The sequence below is a fragment of the Syngnathus floridae genome, chromosome 2, assembly GCF_059516105.1.
Source record: "Syngnathus floridae isolate MCC-2025c chromosome 2, RoL_Sflo_1.0, whole genome shotgun sequence".
In the NCBI taxonomy this organism is placed as follows: Eukaryota; Metazoa; Chordata; class Actinopteri; order Syngnathiformes; family Syngnathidae; genus Syngnathus; species Syngnathus floridae.
This window is the reverse complement of record NC_142414.1, coordinates 26,474,520-26,496,707: the sequence shown is the minus strand read 5'-3', so window position 1 is coordinate 26,496,707 and position 22,188 is coordinate 26,474,520. Positions and strand designations below refer to the sequence as shown.

General features: G+C 41.5%; 1 protein-coding gene and 1 long non-coding RNA gene across 7 annotated transcripts in view; one reads left to right on the top strand and one right to left on the bottom strand.

Annotated features, from left to right (window-relative positions):
* Positions 1-22,188, top strand: part of LOC148402893 (uncharacterized) — a 29,817-nt gene that overhangs the window by 1,411 nt on the left and 6,218 nt on the right. The gene's annotated exons all lie outside the window — the stretch shown is intronic.
* Positions 8,207-12,923, bottom strand: sox1b (SRY-box transcription factor 1b). 5 transcript variants are annotated; one of them, XM_088369091.1, is made up of 4 exons: positions 12,701-12,923; positions 11,351-11,421; positions 10,434-10,587; positions 8,207-10,134 (listed from the first exon to the last, which is right to left on the bottom strand). In XM_088369091.1, exon 4 carries the CDS (start codon positions 9,758-9,760, stop codon positions 8,717-8,719), a length of 1,044 nt encoding a protein of 347 aa, XP_088225217.1. In that variant the 5' UTR covers positions 9,761-10,134; positions 10,434-10,587; positions 11,351-11,421; positions 12,701-12,923; the 3' UTR covers positions 8,207-8,716. The 5 variants fall into 5 exon arrangements, with proteins under 5 accessions (XP_088225217.1, XP_088225219.1, XP_088225220.1 ...); XM_088369093.1 differs by lacking the exon at positions 11,351-11,421 and having other exon boundaries at positions 8,207-9,712; positions 9,898-10,134; XM_088369094.1 differs by lacking the exon at positions 11,351-11,421 and having other exon boundaries at positions 8,207-9,712; positions 9,898-10,026.

Here is a 22,188-nt window from a genome sequence, read left to right as displayed (position 1 = left end):
ATGAAGAACGTTGTCGGTCTCGTCTTATTTGCCACCTCGGCAAGCGAGCCACGTGCCTCACTTGCAATTATTTTGCCTTTTCACTGATTGATCTTCATAAATTTATTTTTTGGTAACTTATTCTCAGCTATTTGTGCTCATTTTCTATTTCCTGCTCTTTTCCCAGAAGACAGGAAGGAAATTAGTTCATTTAGTTAATTAGTATCAGATCCAACAATGGAATTATAATGTTGCGGAATGATCCTACTCTGAGTGATTACAGGTATAGTTCAAAGTTCTGGAAATATTGTCTGCACTTTTGTGCTCCCGGGTTATGTTGCAATGTTGCAAGGCCATGTTGGCCGCCGTGTTCAACAGATGACAAGTCAACGTGTTTGTGTTCACACTCAAGGCCGTCCGCGGTGGAGTGAATACCGCAAAGAAATTCTGAAGGAAGGAAGGAAAGAAAGAAAGGAAGGAAGGGTGGAAGGAAGGAAGGAAGGAGGAAAGAAAGGAAGGAAGGAAGAAAGGAAGAAAGAAAGAAAGAAAGAAAGAAGGTAAGGAAGGAAAGGAAGGAAGGAAAGGAAGGAAAGGAAGGAAGGAAAGGAAGAAAGGAAGGGTACAGCGCACACACTCGCTCGCGCACGCTGTCCGACCGACCAGGTCAAAGAGGACGCTTCCGTGGTGACTCACTTCCATAATGTGTTCCTGTGGCGAAGGAAAGAGAGAGAGAGGGAGAAAGAGAAGGAAAAGGAGCGAGCGAGCACTTTCGTGGCCTCCTATTGTCATGCACCCTGCAAGAGCTTTTAGTCTTGGCCTCGAACTTATCGGCCCGGCGGCCGCATGGGGAGGACAGTGGAGAAGTGTGTATGGGTGGGGGTGATGGGTGAACAAGTAAAGTGTAAGCTGGCGCTGTTGTCTGAGAGAGAGGTCAAAGCTTCAGTCGATCAAACCACCCCGACCGATGTCTCTTCTTTTCATGGCTGTGACCACTTCTCATCTGCACCATTGATCTGCATCAGACCATAGCTACTGTTCAAATCTTTACTGGTCAAGTGTGTGTTGAAAGTCACACACACACACAGACAATCAATGAAGCACCATTTCCTCCCTGAAAACCAGCAATTGAACATAAAGGAGTTAAATAGAAAGAAAACACCAATATTTGAATCATTCGTTTATTAGAATGATGATGCCACAAAAAGTTTTTTCTAAAATCTACAATAGTGACAGATGACTCTTTTAAGATATAAATTAATTTGCCCCACACAAGGAAATTCCGCAGCCATGATTTAAGAAAATCAAAAGAGGACAAACAGACGTACTCTGAAGTTACATTGTTTTAAAGTACAGAAGACAAATTAAAAACAATATAAAGTCATGATATGGATGGACTTTTTTTTTTATAGTCCTCTCTGCCAATGAACGATTGCTAAAAACATGTAAGAACCTGTCTATGGAATTGGTAGAATTTATCTGGATATATATTAGGCTGATTGACAGCTGACCAAAATAAACAGGGTTAATATCAAAGACGTATACAAGTGAGTCATCGGCATCGGATGCCACGGCTGCCATGGCGCAGCTCTGAAGGCTTTCCAAGCTTCACAGTGGCAAGGTGACGTCCTGGACACTTTCTTCATTTTTTTTCCACGCTTGATTATGTGGCTTATTCTCTCCATCTCGCCATGGGTGAAGATGCTGATGCAACCATCTGCAAGCTTCTTCTGCATCCCACCCGCCTCCTCTTTCTCATCCCCCTCATCCCTTTCCTCACCTATGCCCCTCATTGGTCTTCATTTCCACGATCTCATCCTTCTCTTGTCCAACTCATGGCTTGATGGCCTCTGCTGTTTAATTTCTTTCTTTCTTTTTTATGTTTTCATTCCAACTTCCTGTTTGTCTGACACTTTCTCTTTGTACCTTTTAATCAGTCATGGAATGCGCGATGAGCCTCTAGCTAATCCCATGCCTAAAGCACCTTAGCAACGCTCACTAAAAGAATTTGGTGGGAGCCAAGCACACACACACACACACACACACACACACACACACACACACACGCAAAAAAAACATGCACAACAGCCCCCTATTGGCAGAAAGTGGTTTCTGGGATGCACTAATACATCTTCAAATGTGTTTTTTAAAGCGTTTTGAGCGTCTCTGTGGTGAGATGATAACACCCCGGCAGTTAAAGGACGGATGCTTCCATTGTGTTTGGGCACAGCTAGCCTCTTCCTACCGTGCCGCATCACTCGCCGTCTCCATCGTTTTCTTTTCCGCTTAAAAAGTTTGTGTTGCAACAACTAGCTGAACGACTAGCGGAAAGTTGCAAGTTCCTCATGAAATCGAAGATGTTTCCTCACAGTTGTGATCTGTTTGTCTACATTACATTTCGCCATATTATTTCCTCATGTGCCTTTTCGCATTTTCCTCATTTTGTTTCCACCTGTTCTTATCATCCCAGTTTCGGAGACTACTTGATGATTATTTGATTTACTACATTTTTTTGGGCACTGCCCATTGCCCGCCCAAGTCGTTCCCTGTCACTATCAAATTACCAAGTGCCTTCAAATGCAGATATACAGTTTTGGTCACATGATCAGTAGTTGTCCACCATTTTGAAATGTTTGAGATTTGTAGCTCAGCTTGAAAGTAGACAGTGCTGTCCACTTTGACGCTCATTCCAATTCTATCACCGTAATTAATAAACATCAACTGCTTGAAAATGGAAACACTTTGGAATAAACTTGATTAGCCACACAACAAACATAGTAGTGGAGGCTTTTTGTCGCGGGCCACATTGTAGTCATAGTTTTCTTTGGAGGCCAATCATGACTGTCAAGGCCTTAAATACAATATAGGCTACAAAAAATTGGACAAACTGATGAATAAGTAGTTTTAAAATTAGAGATTATAGTGAAAAAAAATCAGATATTGAATGGCATATAAAATAATGTGGTGGGCCATATCTGGCCCCTGGGCCTTGGGTTTGACACCTATCATTTACGGGTGAGGGATGTCAGAAGGGCAGAGATTGGCCTTAGGGAAATACTGTGAGGTCACACACAATTGTATCATGCTGTCATTGTGTGTGTGCGTGTGTGTTTGTGTACTGTTTGGATAAAACAATATGCTAATCTCAGGCATGGAGTAGAGGGATTTGATGTTTAAAAAGGAGCGAGAGACGGGCATGCTTGTTAGTGATAGCTTGGCTGAAGATTCCCACACACACACACACACCCACCTCACTGATCCACTTATGGACAGTGAGTCTATTTGCATGTGTGTGCGTGTCTATGGCAGCGAGTTGATGTTCGGGAATGTGGATGCTGCATGCTAAATTGTAAAATCTCCTCTGACCAGGTGACTCCGCCCCACTATACACACACATACACACAAAGTTCCATCCTTTGAACGCAACCTGGTCACCCATTGATTATAATGATGGTGTGCATAACTAGACTATCGGGTGTCTGCCAAAGGTTGACATTTGTAACCTTCAACCACCCAAAGGTTCTTCAAATGCCAAATAATAGATCATCTCATGTTCTCAACCCAATCATCAACATTCAGTTGCAAGTCAGTTGACACTTTTTGTTGAACTACTTTTCAGCACATGTAACATACACAAATGCATCCCCCCCCCCTCCCCCTCTCACAAACACGCACACACATTGCATGTCAAACAGCACCTAATTCTCGTGCACTCAGCGGTGATTGGCACTAATTGAGCTGTGTTTATGACGGCCACGGCGATGGGAGGTCGCCGAGACGTGAATGGCTTGTCACCTGCAGTCTGGAAGTGACACACTGTGATGGTTCACTGGCCTTGGGGCTGGCAGGGGACCTTTTAACTCCAGTGATTAGCCTGAGCCTGAGTTGCTGTGATAATTATGCCAGATTTCTTGTTTCTCTTTACTCTGGCGCTCTTTTCCCCTCGTGCTTCTCTCTGAGCTGTCTTAAGCCATCAGGGAAATGTTGTTGCAGGTAATTGCTCCTGCACTTAGAAGTAGCTTTGAGCTCGCCCGTCACCGCAATATTACTTTTTTTTTTTTTTATAAGTACGCTTGTTTGCACCTTTACTATAATTAATTTCTACATTGAGTATTGTAGTTTCTCATTGACGAGAACATAATACTTACAAAGTGGCATGCATTTGCAGCACAGGGAATTTATCTACTCCGGTAAAGAACCTCAAGATATAGATATAGATATCTATCTATCTATATCATGTGGCAAAATGGCTGCCCCTTGAGATGAAAAAAAACCCAAACACGGGTGAATTTTCTATCCTAAAATACAATAAATGGTGGGTCAACTCAAATGGAAGTCACCAGCTCACATTAGAGCACAGTTTGCATTTTTTTTAAAATAAGAAGCAAACTAAATTATTTTTTTATTTAAAAATCAGTCAATTTCATGCAAATATAACTGGTGAGCTTTTTCATTTTAAAGCCAGTGCAACTTCATGTCAGTGACTGCAAGCACCCCTGTGAGGGATAACAATTCATTTTATGGCAAGACCTTATTTCTCCATTTGCATCTTGCTGACAAATAGTTAAAATTATAATTATTGGTAAATGTATTGAAAGTAATGAAATGTGCCAACTAAAATCACAACAATGAGACCGTCACCTGAGCAATTTAAGGAAACTACGTAATGAGTCAAACTGGGACAAATCTAAGCCGTGCAATTTGTTAGTCACCATTGAAATCATGCAAAATGTACAGATCTATAAATAGAACAAAAGCTCACCAATATTATGTTGAGGTGAGTCACACTCTACTCATCATCAAATGAACAACTCAGATAATACGGTTGCACAAGTGTGCACACCCTCTCAGAACTGGGGCATATGGCTCTGTTCAAACTTACCCAGTCACTTGATTGTTCATGTGTCATTGATTTACATCCACACTCAACGTGGTATTCATAATTCTTTTGCAATTCATCATGGTTTTGGCCCATCAGTAACTCCCCAGTGCCCATGTAAGCAGATGGTGCAAGATGATTATAGGCCCCCTGGGGAGATTTTGGGGGGAGGGGGGTCGCTCCCTAATTGATTGTCATGACAGGCTCTAATTGAATAGAACAACGTGTTGGAACAACACTCGCTGCACTCCATTTGATGTTTAGTGATTTGGTTAAACCCCGTCAAGGCGGCCGCAACGAGCGAGTTTGAAACCAATTGAGACTGGGAAGCCTCTCTGATGGTGCATTCTGATGGTGACTGGATGCCGTGAAGGTCTCATGTTGAAAATGTTCATGCTGTTTTGAAAGACAACAGAGACTGAGGCAACTGTGTAATGGAGGGAGTCAGGCAGCGAGCAGCTCCAATAGTTAGAAGCAGGTTGAGGGATGAGGAAGGGGGGGGGGTCTTGGATTAGGAGGCTGGAAAATGGTTAAAACGTGTCAACGTGTAATTGCACGATAAGGCCCCCTCATGAAGAATTTGTCTGCCCCGTTGCTATTTTCAATGGCGGCCCCGCTAATCTCCCCGCGCCACATTCGGTCTTGTGCAATCGGCCCCCCGTAATCTCCCGTGACAGGACGCCGTCCAACGACGGAGTTGAAGCCTTTTATAGGAGGAGAAGGGGGGGAATATGCATAGGAGTGATAAACTGATTACCATTATCCATGTTTAGGACAGGAAGAACATGCAGGCATGCATGGTCCATATGTGAATCCTACGCTGAGTGGGAAGAGCTGCCTGACGTCAGCAGACAAAGACACCATTTTATGACATCACTGAAAATTTAGGAGGAAGCTGGTAAACATTTTGCTCATGTTTGTCATGAGACAAGTTTAGGTGCTACTTCAATCTTGAGTCTTTTAAGGAAAGCACAATAATGGAGTATACAGTAAGCCCTCGCTACATCGCGGTTCGTTTATCGCGGCTTCAGTCCATCACGGAATTTTTTCCAAATCTAAAAAATAATAATAAAAATTCACAAATTCAAAATAAATATATAAAATTTGTTATCATAATAAAATAGTTCTAAAAACATATTTACAGTATGTATACTTTAGCAACATATACATATGTCACACACATACATATTTATATTGTTTTTACATTATTTTCTGTCTACGTATTAATATAGTATTTACATGTTTGAAACTATTATTTAGTGTTATAATGTTAACATAATGCACATATATGGTTTAATATACACTTATTGATACACAAAAAAATGTTAAAAATGAGAGAGTGACACTACTTTGCGGACAATTGCAAACAAGGGCATTATTCCAGAAGTTTAGGCAGAAAGAAGAGTACTGATAGCCTGACTTACATGCAAGAGCTGACTCCAGGAAATCCATGTGTCCCTGAAACTCATTAAACTACTATAAAATTAGATGATGATTTTTGTGCAGCAAAGAAATCACAGAGCAGGGAGGGAAACATCTGCAAAGGAGTTGAGCCTTGGGACGTACCATGTGATCACCAAACACATTGATAAAAGGCAAATGATTTGTTCCAGATCAAGTGCCATCATTTTGATCAGAATAATCTTTTAGCCTGCTGCAATTTTTAAAGCTTTCATTTAGACACAAAGTATAACATTTTGCAATTCTTTCTCAGTTATTGCATTTATTTTCTCATTTCAATTTTCGGGGAGCAACTGTGCTGAAACTGAAAGTTTTGTGCCACGTGTAGTATTAATTGCTATGGCGTTATCTCAACACAGACAGTAAAACTTTCTCACTTTCATCTGGAGACGAAGGTGTTCAGATTTTTTTTTGAATGGTGCAACACTGCCACACTTTAAGAAAACACCCAGCCAATCATTTCAAAATGATCACGCCTCCCTAATTATTTTATGTACAGCCTTGTGCTATTTACTGATTTCTAATGAAACAATTCTAAATAATTAATTATTAAATAAGTACCTATTTTTTCAACTGATTGAGTACAAATAATAAATTGTCAAATTTACTATGAATCTTTAAATAGCAATGAAAGTGTGCAGTGCGAATGTTTTCCTTGAATAATGAGAAAATGATTAATAAAATCACATTTATTAATAGAGATCAACCATGCAGCATTGATACGCAATAGAAATGTATTCGGTTATTAAATCTGATAGCAACCACAACAGATAACTGGTAAATAAATAAACATTTATAAAGGGGTTTATTTCCATTTTTTTTTTTCCCCCGGGAAAAAAAAAAAAAAAAGGCCAGTCGCAGAATGAGCCCAAGAAGCGCTATTTCGTTTTTGCTCAAGGAAATGTAGGTCACTATATTGTTGTCAGAAAATCTTGGGAAGGTGGTGGCGGGGAGTGGAGAAAGAACAGGCGTCCTGCCAACAATCTCGATCCCCCCCCCCCCCCCCCCCCCCCGTCATTCCCGAAGACCCCGCTTGGCGCTCACACTAAAAAGCATGCACCCCCTTTCGCATACAATCGATCAAACACTTCTCCACTAACTTATTTCCCAAGCAACACGCATGCTCATTGGCCATTTCGCGATGACCTTGATGACACCAATTTCCGTGAATACAGTTTTGCAGATTGCTGAGGTTATGACGTCAGCGGTCAACTCATTTTACCATTAAGAAATGCGAACGGAACTAAAGAGCTGGCCTAAGGCCATGCTTGCAATGCTCTTATGAAAGCTCCGACATTTAGCATTTAAATATATCATTGAAATCATGAATACATTTGTATTAATGGCTTAGCTGTTCGGTTGAAGTAAATAGAAAGCAAAGCTTTATGGGAATGCGGTAAACTTGCACGTGTCTTTTATTGTGCATACAAGAGAATGAAGGAAAAAATATCAGACGGCAAATGTGTGACATTTTAAGTGCCAGTAAATGTTATAGAAACCATAAGAATCATGACATGAATTATAATGATGACATGAAAACTGCATGTGTTCAAATGTAAAATACAAAATAATCTTACGTGTATAAGAAAATGTTATTACCCAATTAACATTTGTCATATATATATATATATATATATATATATATATATATATATATATATATATATATATATATATATATATATATATATATATATATATATATATATATATGACATGCGAGACATTTTGTACTGCACGCAACATTTTCTGTAAAAGTGGCATAGCTTCACTTTCATTTTTATTTGGCGCAATCCACTTACATTTTGTGGCAAAAATAAGTAACCCAGTGGTGTGAAAAATACTTTGGAAATTGAGATGGAAAAATCGAGTTTCCCCTCCTTCTGACAATACGGTTGCATAACGCGCTTTTAATAGGCATATTTATTCACTATAAACCACAATTACAACAACAAAATCAAATCAGCACCGACCGAGTACAAGGAATAAAACTTGAAATCAATTGATATTGCTTCCTGGAAAGTTTTTTGTTTTTTTCAGAACACGATTTGTACGCCTTTTCGTTTAGCTACTAAACATTCAGCGCCTGAAATTCCACAAAAGCGTCAAAAAAAAAAACCTCTTATAATGCAGCAGACCTGGAGGATTATAATTTAAACCGTGCGAAAACTTGGCAACCACTGTTACCGAGAGCACAAATAAATTAGCGTGAGCGTTCTGTCGCTTGGCCAGACAAAAGAAGAAAAGATTTGGGGAGCTGGGGGAGAAAAAATAAAAAAACTTTGTTTAAGGTGATTGCATTTTCATGGCTATAAACGCCTTAGTTTAAACGCGAGCGGTAGCGGCCCACTACCCCTTGGACTATTTGGTTGAGGTTTAGTGCTTCTAAAACCGCTCAATTTAAATGTGCGTCAGGGGTACCGTCCCGTTCACGTGGGGGCTGCTCCCCGTGTAGTGCTGCGTGTGGAGCACGTGCAGGCGCCCCTGCACGGACGAGTCACTCGCCGCGTCCCCGGTGGGCAAGTACATGCTGATCATGTCCCGCAGATCCCCCGAGGGGCACGGCTGACGCGCCGTGGAGACCGGGGGGCTCACGCTCGGCTCCGACTTCACCAGGGGCCCAAGAGTTCCCCCGAGCGCTCCCGACACTGGTGACACGCCGGCGCTGTGGTGCTGGTGCGTGAAGCCCGTGATGCCCCCGTAGACCGGCGGGGAGGCGCTCATGTAACTCTGCGAGTTCGAGATGGGGCTGTAAGATAAGGCGCTCATGTCGTACCTGTGCACGGCTTGCGGGTTGTGTGGGTGCTGGTGCGGATGCGAGTGCTGGTGCGTGTGGTGGTGCGGGTGAGCGCCGACGCCCGAGTGTTGCGTGTAAGCCAGCTGCGCCTCCTGCATCATGGCGTGAGCAGCCGCAGCCGCGGCGGCCACCTGTCCAGAGTAAGTGCCGTTCGGCCAACCGTTGACGTGCGCCGTGTACATGCCCGCACTGGAGCCCAGAGGCCCCCCGCCGGGGCTCTCCAGGCGCTGTCCACCGCCAATACCCGCCGCATTGCCGAGGAGCCCACCGGCGAGCGAGTATTTGTCCTTTTTGAGCAACGTCTTGGTCTTCCTCCGCGGCCGGTACTTGTAGTCCGGGTGCTCCTTCATGTGCATGGCCCGCAGCCGCTTGGCCTCGTCGATGAAGGGCCGCTTCTCGGCCTCGGTCATCACCTTCCACTCGGCCCCCAGCCGCTTGCTGATCTCCGAGTTGTGCATCTTGGGGTTCTCCTGGGCCATCTTGCGCCGCTGGCCACGCGACCACACCATGAAAGCGTTCATGGGTCTCTTGATTCGCTCCTGGGGGACTTTGGTTCCGCCGCCGCCGCCATGCCCCCCGGGGTTGGACGGGTTGGTATGCTGCACCACGGGGGAGTGCAAATCGGTCTCCATCATGATGCTGTACATTCACCTTGTCTTGGCCGAATCACTTAGACACGCAAAAACATTCACCCTTCACCTCGATCGTGTCCCCCCACCCCACCCCACCCCCGAGGACACTGATAAAGTGCAGTCGCGGTCTCAGAGGGAAACTTGCTCCTTACTTCCACGTGTTGGACTTTTTGTTGTCATCCGTCAGCCTGGGAGCCCAGCATGCGTGCGCTACTTTGCTCCGAGCTGCGCTGGCAAAACTTGGTGGAGCGTGCCCGGGCCGCCGCATGCGCTGACTGCCACTAAATGAGCACAGGCGGCGAATGGAGAGGGTGGAGCGGGAACCTCATTTGCATGCGCGGGCCGGAGCGTCTGATGACGTCACAGTGACTGGCTGCGCGTGCGTGCAACTATACGTACATATATATATATATATATATATATATATATATATATATATATATATATATATATATATATATATATATATATATATATATATATATATATATATATATATATATATATATATATATATATATATATATATATATATATATATATATATATATATATATATATATATATATATATATACACACTGTTTAAAACCATCATAGGTCGGACTTTGTCATTTTGGTGAAAGCTGGAGTTTTGCATAATATTAATACATATATTTTAGAATTTTATGACTTAAGCAACAACTAACCGCTGCAAATTGAATATTGGAAATTTCAGCATCAGGCTCTGCTCGACCATTCCGAGCCACAGGTGCAAAAGTGTTGCTAGGAGACGTTTGAGTGATGGACGGCGCAGAGCACGCGCCAGTCATTCATAGCCTTCTTTTGTTTCCTTTCACTGCTCTGTGGTGAACAAGAGAGAAAGATATTTAACACACGCAAGCACCAACAGGCAAGAACACACACACACATACGTACAGATAACCATCAAATAACTGGCATCTGTTATAAACATTGATAATCCTACCAAAATTGCTGTAGGGTCAATCTTACATTTTAATCTTCCCAATAATATAATCACCATGCAAATTGTTATTATTAGTAGTAGTATTATTATTTATTTATTTATGTTTTTTTAAATTAAAAAAACGGTGATATATATATATATAAATGTGTCAATGTGGCCAACAACATCAGATTAAAAGAATTTAGGCATATGCAAAATGTTGCAGGCCTTTGAAGGCCAGAAATTTCTGTCTGTAAAAGACAAAAATAAATCTATTTACGAGTTGGCTAATAGTGTATCAGTGTTACTTAAACAAATACCATACTTTTGCGGTTTACCCAAGCAATTGACATTGTGTATCACATATTTGTCCGCCGTTCACTGGAAATATCCCAAATTCTCCAGAGCTGACTTTAGGCAGGGAACATCCTGGACTGCTTTCCAAAACTGCAAAAAGCAGGTCAACTAGAGAGAGTGCTAGAGGCAATCAGTTAACGGATTGATCAGGTGTTAATAATAATCCCCGCTAAATCAAAGGAATATCTGCTGTGCATTAGACGACGCAGCCAGATGTTTTTTGTCATAGCAAGCTGTTAATTTCTCCAGCTCAACTGTACTGACAGTGCATACGCACGAACACACCGAGGTTCAAGCGCTGACCTGTTGGTCCTTCATACGCTTATTTTGACTCAGCCCATGTTGTACAGAAGTATAGGCAACCTTCACATATCCTGAGTGGGAAGATGAGGGGAAGGGTCAAGGTGGATTAAATATGAAAGATTAAAAAGCTCGTATTTGTGTTTTAGAAATTCAAAGAGCTGCATTTCTTTACATCGCTATCTCATTTGTCATTTGAGTGGCAGCAGCATATTGGAGCATGCCCTCGTGTCAAGTCACATCATGTGCTTTGGAATTTGAATTATATTCAATCATCTCGTGGTGGTTGTGTGCATGGGGACAGCATGCATGTGGAGCTCTTATCATTACTACTTTTGAGAGAATCCCATGAGACTGACCAACAAACATCTTGAGCAGTTCAATATGTAGTTTATTAGATTTATAATACAATATGGTTCTCTCATTTTTTTAAATTTAATATTAACAGTTTTATTATTTCCATTTGCTTTCAAATTCAAATAACTTCAGCCATCCTTTATGACAAAAGTTACCTGTATGGTTTGAATTTTTCATGTGTCTTTGTATCAACCATACCTGTAGAAAATCACATTTGGAGGTCTTTCGTAGGTTTTGGCAGTAATTTGAGGGATGTGGCAAAAATACAGTCGCTAAGATTCCCTTTTCAAATGTCACACAGTGATTGCATTACAAAGTTTGCACACATAAATAAACAAGAAATAACTTGAATGCTTGGGTTCTTCCTGACATTTACCTCTCACTTTTGATGTTACACCCCCCACCCACTTTATAGGAGGATGGGGTCCCCCCCCTCCCTCAATACATCCTGCCCTTCCTCCCATGTGCTAAATGAGGCATTTTGCGACTATCACTGATGCTGCTGCAAAGGAGGAAGAATGAGGACTTCCTGCAGAGGGCCTTTAAGTGCACGATTGAGGAGTGCCCACCCCCAGTCGCCACTTGCCTGAGTTGCTCCAGAATTCTCTCACTCATCCTAAATGGGGTCTCAGCCAAGATCCCCTGCTTTCAAAGAGTGGCACCCCTCCAACTGCCCTTTTCTCCATCCCATCAGTAACCTTTTTTTTTTTGCTCACTCTCGCTTTGTCACACCTCTTGAACATGTCACTGGACTGCTTACAGTATTTGACAAGAGACTTGAGAAACTTAAAAATTAAATCCAAGCACAAGTTGTCTTTAGGTAAATTAGTGAAGAAGAAGTTAATCGTATGAAACACGCTCACTCGTTGAGTAATCAATCATTCACTGAAGAGGCGGTTGCTGCTCAAATAGTCGGACAAAATTTAAATTTAGATCATTATAGAACAGGTTCAGCCTTGTCAAACACACACACGTGTGTCAAGAGTAGCAACATACCTTCATTCTTCTCAGCAGGCAGTTGTCATCTTCTCGAGATTTGCGGGGGGGTAAAAAAAAAAAAAGGGCTAAGCGCTAACTCCACAAAATTGTTGCTTCACATGTGTAGTTTGAAGTTGTGCAAAGCTGCAATAAGAGAAGCTATGTCGTGTTATTTGCATCTTTCAACGAGTGCTCCAAAGAGATCCTCCCGAGGCCGAATGCCGCCGGCGAATGTCAGCGCTCCTCCGACCCCGTACTCGCTTTTATTTAATTTGTCTGTACGTATAATGGCTATGAATGAAACACAGGCTTTGGGAGGGGCAGGCCGCTCAGCCAAAGAGAAACAATACATTTGGATTGGCTTCCCCCCTTTTTTTGAAAATGACTTTCAAAGTGTGATTTCCCATTGTCGATGCTGAATAATGAAGCTTAGTCTTATACATGCAAGCTGATATTGAAGGGGCTTTTTGGGCCAGTGCACTGGATAACCCTGCCGGGTCTGGACCGGGCACGGGGTTACTGTCACAATGGGAGGCCTTTAGCTACCATTGTGGCAGCTGTGTCAACATGGAGGCCACTGGCAGTTGCCTGGTATGACAGGGTGGAGAAAAAAAAAAAAAAGAAAACCTTTATGCCTTTCCTATTCAGACAGAACCAGGAATGGAAGAAGTGCGACAGTTTGTGGCACCACCCCCTTTGAGAATCTTTCCTGAGCAGAATAATCACAATGAATCTTGATTTTTCATTTGGCATTTCCGTGCTTTTGTGGCAACAATTTGGGAAAAGCTTTAACGCCACACATGAAGTATGCCACTCAAAACAGCTTCGAAAAGAAAAGAAAAATGTTCCACTTGATCAGCCGTAGATGCCTTATAGTAGTTATTATTTACATTGATGCATACTTTATTGCTTTAATGTTTGGCCCTTTTTATTTTGTTCAACTATTCTGCAAAAGGGAAGATCTCAGCTGCAACACTTATTCAAGCAACATTGGAAAAGAAAGATCTGCAGCAGCATTTGACAAAAAAATCTACCAAAAGTGTTTACATTTGCACTTTAGATCATTCATTTTATTGTTGATTTGATTATTGATTATTTGACATATCATGAAAAATCAGGATAAGCTCTGCACCCAACTACAAACCGCTGGATTCAAATCTTGTAGTCGGAAAAATACGGTACATGCAACAGGAATTTGTTTCTAATGGAATAGTCGAGGAGGTTAATCCTTTACATGTCATTGGCTTCATTTGTACTGTAAACATACTAACTATCAATCTGTTCATCAATTCCACTCAAGATGGGAGAGGTTTTTTTTTGGGGGTGGGGGGGGGATTCTGTTCCCTCTGGCAAACGCTTTCATTTTGATGAGGCAACCTTGAGAAAGCAGGCGAAGCTGAACAAATAGTGTCATTGATACACGCCTACACATGCATGTAAATACACACGCTCAGGGCACCAACACGGAAACAAAAAAAGACCTAGCACAAGCCTTGTGTCTCCTAGCTTATCTTCTTATGATGATCTCTTGGTGTAGAAACATGTTTGTAAAACTGGTAGATGCGCTACGCCTCACTGAGCGTGCCTCCTGCTCATCTCAGCACTTTGGTGACAAAAAAAAAGTTTGGGGTCACTTAGATATATCCTTATTTTTCAAATAAAATCAAGAATATACTCTATACCTTGTTAATGTGGTTCTAGCTGCAAAAGTCTCGTTTTTAATGCAATATCTACATTTCCAGCAACCATCTCTCCAGTGTTCTAACGGTCCATTGTGTTTGCTAATGAGGTTAGAAGGCGAATGGATGATTAGCAAAGCCTGGTGTTAGTTTTCATGGAAAATGATAAATTGTCTGGGTGACCCTAAACTTTTGAATGGTAGTGTACCATTCGACATGGTCACAATGGCTGGGGATGGAAACCCTAAAACCTTGGAAGTCGACGACTCGTTCACTGAGCCACGCTTTCCTCAAAAAGCAGACAAAATTTCTGACGAGGTGAAAGGAGGCCTATTTCATGGCGTAGGTGGTCTCTTTGGATTATTTGATGGAGACAAACTGGGCACTCTGTGGATGTGCGTGGTGGAGTTGATGGTATTTCATTCACAAATATGACACCAATCTAAATCATTGTAGGAATCAATGAAATGAACGTAGGATTTTTGTGAACAGCAGAAGAGTATAAAAACTGCCGGACTAGCTTGTGCTTGTTTACAAAGTGGAGCAGAGTCAGCATTTTTTGTGTGCTGCTGATGAGCACCCATGAGAGAAGCGCCAGTCAGCATGGAAAGGAACAGAAGGCAGTCTGCAAAAAAAAAAAAAATACTGGAAATGTCTGGATGCTCCGTGTTATCGCCGGTGGTCACGTGGTCCGCTGTCGTGCTTGACGTCAACGTTTTCGTTAGCGCTCATCTATTGGTCGTTGGTTATGTCACGTCACCGTACTGAAAGACTTCACATCAAATACGTTATTGTCTTAAGGCACAGGTGTCAAACTCAAGGCCCGGGGGCCAGATACGGCCCGCCACATCATTTTTATCGAATTCATATGTCAATACTAAAATAACATTCTTTTCACTTTTTAAAAAAAAAAGAGATATTGCTAGCAATTTTTATTATCATTCATATTTTTTTTAAATATTTCAACAATTTGGATTAGTCTCGGTTTTGAAAACTAGTTAGTCATCAGTTTGTTGTATAGCCCATACAATAAATAATGACGTGATCAACATCTAATCCACATTGAGTCTGAGTTGATGTGTTATATTTTGATGAGGTGCAAAATTCTAATTTTGCCTGGAAAACTACTACGATGGAAGCCTTGTTTAAATATATTATATATACAAATATATAGAGAGGGAGAGAGCTGCTGCTCTTCTTTTGCTCCCATCTCCTCACATGGATCATTAAAGACTCTCGTTACCTTGTGTAGGTCTACACAAGTACACACTTCACCTGCACACATCCATACACAACCCCAGCTAATGACAAGCCCCCTCCCCGCCTGACCTTGTGACCCTCATCAGAGCCACAAAGAGACAGATAGCGGTGGCAGGACAATAAGATAGAGAGGTTGCTCTGGGTGATGAGATAAAAGCAGTGACACGGCCACAATGGCGTGGCGTGATCACCAGTGTGGGTGGCATGGAGAGAGACAGTGCAAGGTGGTAAGAATGCCACCATGGCTCCAAATTTAACTTAGATAATTCAAGAATAGATCGAATTCTATACTCAAAGTGCTCACACGCCCATTCACACTCTGGCGGCGGTAAACTACGAGAGTAGTTTCGAAATAAGGCTTTGATGGGAAAGCACGGAACAGAAATGACATCCTCTGCCGGTTCTTTATGAGGATGGAGTGTGTAAGCCTCCCACTTGAGGTCCTGAGAGACTTTAATTCCCAGGTACTTGAAGGTCTCAACTATTGACTCAGGGCAGTTTTACAGTGGGAGGGGCAAGTTTGGCAAGTGATGGTTCCTGAAGGCATCTTTCCAGTCTTCAGCTTTACGCTGGCTGCGGCAGGATACAGATTAGATATCTGTTTTCATGCTGGATGTAGAAGAATGCCTCAGTGATATTTGTGACTTTGTTGGAACCCAGAGGTTTACTTTTGCCGCATCTCATCATGAATGGCCTGCAAACATAGCAGATGCAACAAGGTCATTCACTGAGACCTCAAAAATTAATTATTGCATTCAGTGTTTCCACATTTGCAATCATATGTCTCCATTTGTCCAGTTTAAAGTGGAGCTTGGAAGCTCTAGTAGATGGTCTCCAAGAACACAAGAAGTGGATGGATGAATGGAAGCAATTTGTCGGTAGGTGAGATGAGCAAGTTTTTTTTTTTTTTTGCTTCATATGAGGTTAACCTTCCCCTGAGCCTTCATCTTTTGGTTTCTAGAGGCTTTTCAGGCCCTTCAGATCCTCAGCAGGGTCTTTGAAGGTGCATGGGATTTTGGCCAAGCACTTGACTCGGACATGATTATGTTCATCGATTTTCCGGACACAATTTGTAGACGCAGCTGAGGCGTGGATGGGCTACACTTTAGCCTTTTGCTTTTTGCAACTTACTGAAATAAATTTTACGCGCCACAACAAACTATATAAAATGACTCTCACTTATCATCTCACAATTTTGATCAATGTTTGTTTTTCAACAGGAAGCTGTAATCAAAGTTAGGGTTAAAGAAAAAATGTAAATGAATTCATTTAAACATGATCATACTCCCGTCAGTATTTCAAATATTTTCTCATTATTTATTATCCAGAGAAAATTCACTAAAACATCATCATACTCCCTTCATTATTTCAATTTTTTTTTTTTCATTATTTATTATCCAGAGAAAATTCACTAAAACATCATCATACTCCCTTCATTATTTCAAATATTTTTTTCATGACTGAGAAAATTCACTCTTTGAGATACAAAGGAATCTGGAAGACCTTCCTCTCCCGGGTTTTAATTGGCAGGTGAAGAAAAGAGCAAAGAACAATTAGAACCCAAGTAAGAAAAAGTGAATAACAACTCGACGGTCACGAAAGCTTTTTTATTCAAACTTACATCCTCATTTATTTTATCGGTTAACTTCTCATTCATTAAATGTGTTACCTTTCAAAAACTTGAACTTCCTACAAAAAGGCAATGTTGCCAAGCTGTTGAAAGATGAGCCAATCAGCTTCGAGATGGCCATTCCAATCATACTCATGAGTGATCAATACACCCGCCATTTATTTGCACTTAGGGTGTCAGCCGAAGTGAAGACTGAGCTTTACGGAGGTCTGGAGCCCCTTGCTGTCAATCGGCCAAATGTCACATGCGTTTGTCATCGCCAGGTTGACACACACAAACACACACACACACACACAAACAAAACCACAAAGGGGCCAAGAAGAGTTGATGCTTATCGGTCACAATCGGAAATTAAAGGAATGGTCCAGTGCTAATATGCAGATATGCAGATTGATGTGAGCTGTGTCTCACACACACACACACACGCACACACACACACACACACACGTTATACTAATAAAACCAACTGAGCTGTAACAATATGAAACTATTGTCTACCAGCGGTCCCCAACCTTTTTTGGCGCCACGGACCGGTTACATGTCAGACAATATTTTCACGGACCGGCCTTTATATAAATATATAAATAAATAATATATTTCTAATCAATATATAAATACGACGAAATGAAATGATACGACTGGCATAAAGACAAATACAAAGCGCATAAATATATAAATAAATAGTAAATTTATAATAAATATATAAATACGATGAAATAAAATGATACGACCGGCATAAAGACAAATACAAAGTGCATAAATATATAAATAAATGATAAATTTATAATAGATATATCAATACGATGAAACAAAATGATACGACTGGCATAAAAACAAATACAAAGCGCATAAAAATAAAACTATCTGCTCCGTAGCTTTGTTTTGGTCGGTGGAACCGCAGAAAATGTCGCTTTTTTTTTTTTTTTTTTTTTTACTGTGCGGCCCAGCACCAAATGACCCACGAACCGGTATCGGTCCACGGTCCGGTGGTTGAGGACCACTGCTCTATAAAATCTAACATCACACTGCCGCAAGTAATTAGGCGTTTCGGGTGAAAACACTCACAGATACTCTCATCTAATGTATGTTTTGATGTGACATTTTCCAAAAGCTGTTTCTCTACCGTGGCGTCTGTGTGAAGCCCAACGCAAACAAGAAATAACTCTTGCTCCTTCATGCGCACCACTTCTTTTGAAAACAACACAAGACACACAGTCGAGTCCCGGAATGAAGTCACTTTTTGGATTCGTAAAAGTATTGAACAATAAGAAGAAAAGTGCAGTAGTATTATGACAAATCCCTTTTAGTCCGAAAGCTTGCTTTTTTAAAATCAGATGCGCCTTTGACAAATGTGTGTTATTGCAGGTATTACATGAAATTGCCATGTTAGCTGGAGGAGGATTACAGTGCTTTTGGGTCAATACTTCCTTTGGAGCTGTTTGGCTGCCTGAATGGAGGAGCGATTAGGCCTTTTGTCTGTCAATCAAGAAGCAAGTACAAATACGCACACACATATGCGCTAAAACACTTAGCGGTACACACAAAAAAAACACAAGTAGGTTACATGTCAGAGCCACCTATTGTCAAACTGCTCATTTCGTACAAAATGGTTCTGTTCACTCGCATGCACAGAGCCGAGCTTCTATTTTGCAATCATCTGCTTTTTTATTGGTCGTCTTTTTTGCTTGATATGAAGGCATAGCTCGTTGTGCTTGCTCATGCTGTGTTATGTTGACATGGAGCGACACAAACTTGTAACACTTTGGCCATAAAGTTTTGGGGAAGGGACTGTAAATTTTATGAACACAGCCACAGATGAATTTAAAGATGTTTCCGCTCTCTCTCGTGTGGAAGTCACCCAAAAAAATTTATACTGACACCTACTTATTGCGTAATGATTATGCAAAGGGCTGCCATTAGTACTTCTGAAATAACCAATTTGCTGAAATGACCTTTAATCATTTTATTAATAATGAATCATATTCATTTGTGTGAAGAAAATGATCATCGTGACGATTTCTCACAAAAAAAAACAGGAAAGAGATGAATATCATTATACACACAATATGATGCTATACAATGTTAGTTAGAATATTGAGTAGGTTCATTTAGTGGGGCAAATACAGCATGTATTAAATTGGCTCTCGGTCTAGATTTTGAGAAATGCTGCCTTAGATGCATGAAAAAGTTTTCAAAAGCAAAATATTTCAAGCAAGATTCAAGAAGTGGATGCATTCTGCCATTTCCTATTCTTTGCCTATTTGAATGTGAAAATGTCAGAAAGGAAATACTTTTACATTGTGAATGAATAGATAATATTGAGGCCTGGATTTTCAAATGATTTCTTAATGAAATTTAGTGTTGCATTCACGTGCCGTCATGTTACAGCATGGACCAAAGCAGCCGCACACAGAGTAAGGACCAAGCTCATGTGCAGCACTTTACTTTTGTGCGCGTTAATGAAAAAAGCTGGAGCCTAATGGGATTTGGTGATAAGAAATTACCAGCACCAGGTCCTTGTCTATTGTCTCTCACTGGGGGGAGTTCAATGGCACAGCCAGCCAGAGGGAACTCAGGGCCCCGGTTGCCGTAGAGACGGGAGAACATAGAGGTTAGGCGTCGCCATGGCGAACAGGGGCTTGTCCAACTTCTTTTCACATACTCATACGACGCATACACAAGTGTGTCTGCATTCATCTACCCTTTTCACATCAGAAGATATTCATATTTACATTTAATCCATAATCACGGCAAGGTTTCCCGTCCATCTATTTTTTTTTCAAACCCTAAACTTAAGAACTGCGAGGCATCTCATCGTACTGCTTCCCAGTATGATATTTTTGTGGCTTGCTCATTTCAAGAAAGATTTGGAGTCGAGTTTTTCTATTGATGTGTTATATTTTGACAAGGTGCAAAATTCTAATTTTGCCTGGAAAACTACAACGATGGAAGCCTTGTATAAATATACTATGGCGAGAGAGAGAGAGTGGGAGAGAGAGACAGAGAGACAGAAAGCGACAGAGAGAGCGACAGAGAGAGACAGAGAGAAACAGAGACAGAGAAAGAGAGAGAGAGACAGAGAAAAAGAGACAGAGTGAGACAGAGAGAGAGAGAGACAGAGAGAGACAGAGACAGAGAGAGAGAGACAGAGAGAGAGCGAGAGAGAGAGAGACAAAAACAGAGAGAGAGAGAGAGATGGCAAGAGAGAGAGACAGACAAAGAGAGAGCGACAGAGAGAGACAGAGAGAGAGAGAGACAGAGAAAGGTAGGGGGGGACTGGCAATGTGTCAGCTCCATGACGGATTGCAAAACAAGCAAATTACAATGCGACAGTAAAAGAGAGTGGCCTTGTCATTCGCTACTGCCGAGAAGAATTTGCTGAATTACAGTCGAGTGAGTAACAGGCCGCCCTAGAGCGCGCCTGACACTCCAGCAGGGAGACCGGAATGACCAAGGTCACACCACTGCACTTGAAGACAATATTGTGTGTGTGTGTGTGTGCCACGCAGGCACAGGGAGAACATGCAAACTCCACACAGGGACGTGGAATCCAACCCGCACCCTCCGAAGTGTAAGGCGGACGTGCTAACCAGCGTTCCACCGATTTTTAATGTTTAATGTGAACGTGGCTAATTTCTTATAGGGAAGACAAAGACACACATGCACACGTACGCGCGCTAATGACATTTAAATGGCTCATTTGAAGATAAAAGGCGTGCTGACATCAAATGGAGCCTTGTTCTGCATAATAGCAAGCAACTAAGGAGAAAGCAAGTTTGCATAAAAAGCCTTGTTTGTCTACGCAAACACAATAAAACAAATATTGCCACATTGCAATGGAAACAGTTTATTAGCATTAGACAGGTAGAAATGAGTGGATGATACAATGCTACTCTGCAGAGATTTCCCCCAAAATAAAACTTCTGAAACATTTCCCTTTAGAATTACTCACATATTAGTCACTCCAACTTTTCTCGTGGATGAACATCCTAGCAGGACGTGTCACCATGGAGAGATATGCCTAAGTTTCTACAGCATCAACTTTGATCTTCCCCTTCTTTGACGTCCCATTCCCCTTTCTCCCGCTTTCCCGCCACTCATGGTGTCTGCATGTAATAGGTGGATAATCTGCCCCCAATCCTCCTCACCTCCCTCCAACACCATTATCTGCCAGTGCATTAGTCCCTGTCTGGAGCAAGTTAGCAGTCCAGCACTTATAGATGATCGTTAAAGCATGTGCTGTCCCAATACGCTTGGGGATTTCAACAAGACTCCAAGCCATGGAAGATATTTCTCGTATGTGTGCGTGATTGCGTGCAGGAGAGAAAGTGAGAGAAGGAAAGAGAGCCCTCTTAAAAGCTCAATTCCGGCTATATGATGCTATTAAGATTTTTTGGAGCACCAATTACTCCAGCGCTAGCTTAAGTGGCGCTGAAGCTATTATCAAGATAGCCTCGCATTTTATGCTCCTTGCGTAAGTTTCTCGTCGGAAGGCCTCAAAGTGCAACTGTCATTTGACAGATTTGGCCATTCTTGCTGCCAGGCAAAATATACCGTATTAGCCCGAATATAAGACGACCCTGATTATAAGACCTCTCCTTCTTTTTCAAGGCTCAAGTTTGAAAAAATACTTTTTGAACACCAAATTAAATTTTTATACAGAAAATGATTACAGTACATCTGAAACAAATGATTATGACAATATATTTGAGAGAAAAAGCATGTTATTTTGCCTCCTTCAAATCATCATCTATCACATCTTAATATCTGAACATTTAAATATGAATGGCTTCTGGTTTTTCCATTTTCTCTTTTCTCTTATTTTCTTCTCTTTTCTTTCTTACCGCTATATTTTATTTTTCTTCTTCGTGACAGGGGTTCGCTTTGGCCTGGCGAGTTAAGTTCAGCATTCGCTTTAAAGCTATCTGGCGCCATCT

What these genes read in the sequence shown, in the direction of transcription:
- sox1b (XM_088369091.1), bottom strand. Translation starts at nt 9,760, where the DNA reads ATGTACAGCATCATGATGGAGACCGATTTGCACTCCCCCGTGGTGCAG.